The sequence below is a fragment of the Ceratina calcarata genome, unplaced genomic scaffold, assembly GCF_001652005.2.
Source record: "Ceratina calcarata isolate Rehan_Ccalc_2016 unplaced genomic scaffold, ASM165200v1 scaffold327, whole genome shotgun sequence".
Taxonomy (NCBI): Eukaryota; Metazoa; Arthropoda; class Insecta; order Hymenoptera; family Apidae; genus Ceratina; species Ceratina calcarata.
In genome coordinates this window covers 56,232-61,273 of record NW_017155409.1, presented here as the reverse complement: position 1 = coordinate 61,273, position 5,042 = coordinate 56,232, and the positions used below count along the sequence as shown (strand labels likewise).

The window sequence follows — 5,042 nt, the reverse complement described above, 5'->3', positions numbered from 1 at the left end:
ATACTTGAAACACTCTATCAAAATGTAGTAAAAAGACATACTGTTCCATTCATATCTCCTCGACGCCTCCACCTACAGAAAAATTGGTAATACCAGATTATGAACCCCCCGATACCGTATGTTTGATCAAATACATCTTTTCCTATCTTCAAAAACAAGCGAGTTATTCAGGTAACTCGTTTAAAATGCCCCACCCTGTATAAAATACACCTAATGCTTTTTCATTTAAACTTAACAAATAGGTAGATTGTAGTATGAAAGTGAGTTAAATTTTTGTGTACCTAGGATACGTGAGAAAAAATTTATCAGCTTTTTCTTTCTCAGAGAGGACACTTTTCTCATTATCACCGTTTATAATTAACCAGCTTATTACTCGACCAGCTATCGTCGCGAGGAATCACGATAAAAGGAGGAGGAGGAGGCACGTAAAGCACTTGCATAGCAGGTGAACAAAGGGTAGATCGGAACGAGGAGACAATAAGAAGAATGAGAAAAGAAAATGCATTTCCCGCTGGGAGCGTATAGAAAAACCGTACCATCGACGATTTGACTTTATAATCGAGCCGGTCTCGTTCAATTACGATGGAATTTCTCGCGGAATTTCGTGCAAACAGCGGTGCTGCGATTCGGGGCGAGTCGATTAAGTGCCCGGGTAAATATTCCTCTCCAGTAGGCTCGGCGATCCGGTAGCTGCAGACAGACGAGACGAGATAAACGATCTCGAGTATAGCGATTACCACGGAGGGGTCGGGATAAAAATTTGTCCGTCTGTTGCGCAGATAAATAAAGCACGTTCCTCCATTGATGAGCCTCAGTCAGCAGTTACGTTCGTTGGATTTTTTCCATTCCAGGCTAAGTGGCGAGAAAGATTGGTTACCAAAACGCCACGTCACGGGAATCGCGTTACCACGAAACCAATCAGTTGAAATAGTTTTTGTTAACAGAGAAACCCGTCGATCTCCAATTTATTTAACTAATTATGATTCCAAATAAATTTTTAATGAAGTCTTTTATGAAATTTTTCAAGACTGTTTCGCCTCGCAAGTCTCTGCTCTATTCCAGTGGAAAGGGTACTGTAAATTATGTTTTAATTAAAACTTAGAGGCCGATCGGTTTACAGAGTTCGACGATGAATAAGAGACCCATAGCGTTACCTATCTCCTACTTTCCGTTCTCCTTTCAAAGCCCACGTAGTCAAATGAAGTTCAATCACCTCTGCACTCTTTTATACCTTATAGCGAGGGGCCATCGATAGGCTTTTGTGCCTAGCAATCCTCGGTTCTATACTCTTACTACGTGCAGGTATTCCAGAATTTAAAGAATTTTCCTTTAGGTATAACGAGACATTATTCAAAAATTTAGGTCTAATGATAGCTATTACAAATTATATAGCGTTCGTTTATATTCAAACAAGATTTTTATGCACGTACATTTTTTATTATATGATCGTTCTAACGTGTTCAAGAATTTAAGTAATTAATCTTCAGGTTTAACGAGTTGTAATTAAGAGATTTATATTTAATGTGACAAGTTAGTATAGAGTTAAGAAATGATATAAATTAAATAGCATCTCTTAAATTCTTAAATTTTTATTTAGATACGACCATTCGTTACAGATTTACGTGTAACGTGATTTAAAATAACATAAAGTAAATTAATGATATGAAAATTGATATAGAAAAGATTTCTATATCCGAGCGATAACAGAAGTTATTGATTCGAATTAAATTCGCGTATATCGCACTGTTTTCTTTCGGAATCGGCTTTTTAAATTGCTTTCCTATACCGGGTCAATAAAGTCGAGGCGATAGCGCGTTTTAAAATTCGAAAAACTGCCTGCCGATGGACATCGCCGTCTATAAAGAGTTTGAATGATGCGTGGGAGAGGCGCGGTCGATATCAAGCGCGAAGTTGGCTACGCATGCGCCTGAATCGCGGCCAGCACCGAGCAACTTCACGACGGTCCACAGTGGCACTTCGGCAGCCGGGAGGGGAGGGTTCTTTTGTCAATAAAATTGTGTTCTATTAAACGCAAGGTCTGATCGATGTGAAAAAATCCAAGAAGCCGGACGTCCTTCGAAGTATCACCAAAGGGGACGTGAGTAGACAAACACTTTACATTATTTTCAACATTTTCTTTCATTCAACGTTTTGTCATATCCTCGAGTGTCAAGTCGCACCTTCTATGGATTCCTTCGCTCGTTCGATCTCTCCTACGTCTCTAGGGTTCAAACATAATTCCTGGCTCGCTGTGTCTTCCGCTTTTCATCAAATTTCTCGTCCTAGGCTTCGTGTTCCTCTGTTGTTTCCTCTGAACATAACCTGCTTTCACGCCTCCTCGACGCACCGCAACTCGTTATTCCATGTAGCTCCTCGATGTGGGCGAGGGCCGATTTGTTAGGATAACGGATAGGTTTCTTCTCGTTTCAGTTGAACAGTTTTCCAAGATGTCGACCTCTGCGATATATATTTTAGACGTGAAGGGTAAGGTTCTGATCTCACGTAATTATCGTGGAGACATAGAAACAGGTGTGATCGAGAAATTCATGCCCCTCGTTATGGAACGCGAGGAAGAAGGCAATCTCACTCCTATCATTCAAACTCCCGAATGTACATACGCCTATATAAAGTACAACAATCTGTACATCGTCTCGACGACAAAAAAGAACGCCAACATCTCACTGGTATTTGTATTCCTGCACAAACTGGTTCAAGTGATGCAAGAATACTTCAAGGAATTAGAAGAAGAGAGTATCAGGGACAATTTCGTTGTCATTTACGAGCTGCTGGACGAGCTCATAGACTTTGGCTATCCACAAACCACCGACAGCAAGATTTTACAAGAGTACATCACCCAAGAGGGACACAAACTCGAGATCCAACCGCGAATCCCCATGGCCGTGACCAACGCCGTTTCCTGGAGGTCAGAGGGTATAAAATACCGTAAGAACGAAGTGTTCCTCGATGTGATCGAGTCCGTGAATCTCCTGGCGAACGCCAATGGGAACGTTCTCAGCTCCGAAATAGTAGGTGCCATCAAGATGCGAGTCTACCTGTCCGGAATGCCGGAGCTGAGGCTCGGGCTCAACGACAAGGTCCTCTTCGAGTCCACGGGACGCGGCAAGTCGAAGTCCGTCGAGCTCGAAGACGTCAAGTTCCATCAGTGCGTCCGGTTATCAAGGTTCGAAAACGACAGGACGATTTCGTTCATTCCGCCTGATGGAGAGTTCGAGCTGATGTCGTACAGGCTGAACACGCACGTGAAGCCGTTGATATGGATCGAATCCGTCATCGAGCGGCACGCTCACAGCCGAGTGGAATACATGATAAAAGCGAGGTCGCAGTTCAAGAGGCGGTCGACGGCCAACAACGTGGAGATAGTGATACCCGTGCCGAACGATGCGGACTCGCCGAAGTTCAAGACGACCATCGGCAGCGTGAAATACTCGCCGGAGCAGAGCGCGATCACCTGGTTCATCAAGTCGTTCCCCGGCGGGAAGGAATACCTGATGCGGGCGCACTTCGGCCTGCCATCCGTCGTCGGCGAGGACGTCGAGGGCAAGCCGCCGATTCAAGTGAAGTTCGAGATTCCGTACTTCACTACGTCCGGGATCCAAGTGCGTTATTTAAAGATCATAGAGAAGAGCGGGTACCAGGCGCTACCATGGGTCAGGTACATCACTCAGAACGGGGACTACCAATTGAGAACGAATTAAAAAAATTCTTAACGTACAGAAACCGGAAATACAGAAGTGAGAACTGATCGTGAACGAATTCAAGCCTAGCTGTTTCGTGAGTCGATACTGAGAATTATGATTTTATTAGATAGCAGATAGAATTTACGGTGTTCTAATCAGTCTGGTGTTCGTTTGACCCAAGGTTGAAATCGTTTGCAATTTGAATACTCGTTTATATCTTGTACAAATGGACGCTACTGATCTTTTAGAGACGTTTACAATCTCCTTTGGTGTAAATCGCGCGAGGCGCAGAGTACTTAATTTATTGCAAAACGTTAGAAATTGCATTTTCTATATACAGGGGTCATTGTATGTCCATTGCAGACAAAAGGGAAATTGTAAATATTTAGATCGAATGCTAAACGTTTATATAAAATTGTTAACGAATTAATAAATGTTCTTCTGTATTAAATTAAGATCGAATAGTATTACGTTAAAACCATTACTGTATTTCAGTACGACAGTGGATAATAATTATTGTAAACGATGTATTAGTAATTTAAGCCACGCAAGAGACATATTAAATTTTTAACCAAAATCATTTTCATCGTTTCGTATCCACAAATACCAGAGACTAGATTTTCTATGCATTTTTTAATGAAGTTTCGAACTATTTTCGTTTTGGTTATTCGATTTAATGATGCTTGTTCGCGAGTTTGATATTCAATTCTCGATTTCATTTCGAACTGAAAGTAACTGTCCGTGAAAATTGCGAGCCCGTGGAACGGAGTATCGCGAATTGAGTCGAGGCAATCAAAAGGCGATGGAAACGGGTAGAACTGTTGCGTTTGATCGGAAAGTACCGGTAAACATTCGAGCGCAGTCAAATCGAACGTACAGAGACGGCGGTGGAGAACGTAGACACGGAAACCCGATTAAACCGAAACGCGCTCCTTTCTTTTTCCTCTCCTTTTTTTTTATTCACGTACACGGTCGCGTTATGCAAATTTCGATGGTGTGCGCGCCGCGTAATAATTTTATGGAAATTGCACGCCCTGCAAGGAATTCCGAAATGCACCAGGCAACGAGAGAGAATAGCTCTTTCTAATCCAACTCGTTTCCTTCGAGGTACGTTCGCACTTCTTATGAACTGTTAACAGTACAATTTCCTCATTGAAATCGAGAGTTGATGCATTCTCGTATAAGTCAGACCCACTTTATGTTAATTAGAATGAAAATTGTAGAGAGAGTTAATATCAGCACAACAGCACTCAATATTGCAGCAAAGGTGCAAAAATATTGTATTGCAAAATGGTAATATTTCAAACAATGTTTCTGCAGGAATTTCTATAATTGTGATTACGA

The 5,042-nt window shown here is 41.9% G+C and overlaps 2 protein-coding genes across 3 annotated transcripts in view; one reads left to right on the top strand and one right to left on the bottom strand.

Moving 5' to 3' along the window:
• Positions 1–5,042, bottom strand: part of LOC108624714 (neuroligin-4, Y-linked-like) — a gene marked incomplete at its 3' end in the record, with an annotated part of 60,945 nt that overhangs the window by 11,071 nt on the left and 44,832 nt on the right. The window lies entirely within an intron of this gene.
• Positions 1,953–4,278, top strand: AP-1mu (adaptor protein complex 1, mu subunit). Of its 2 annotated transcripts, none has more exons than XM_018024190.2 (2): positions 1,953–2,098; positions 2,431–4,278. In XM_018024190.2, exon 2 carries the CDS (start codon positions 2,448–2,450, stop codon positions 3,714–3,716), a length of 1,269 nt encoding a protein of 422 aa, XP_017879679.1. In that variant the 5' UTR covers positions 1,953–2,098; positions 2,431–2,447; the 3' UTR covers positions 3,717–4,278. The 2 variants fall into 2 exon arrangements, with proteins under 2 accessions (XP_017879679.1, XP_026669112.1); XM_026813311.1 differs by having other exon boundaries at positions 2,414–4,278.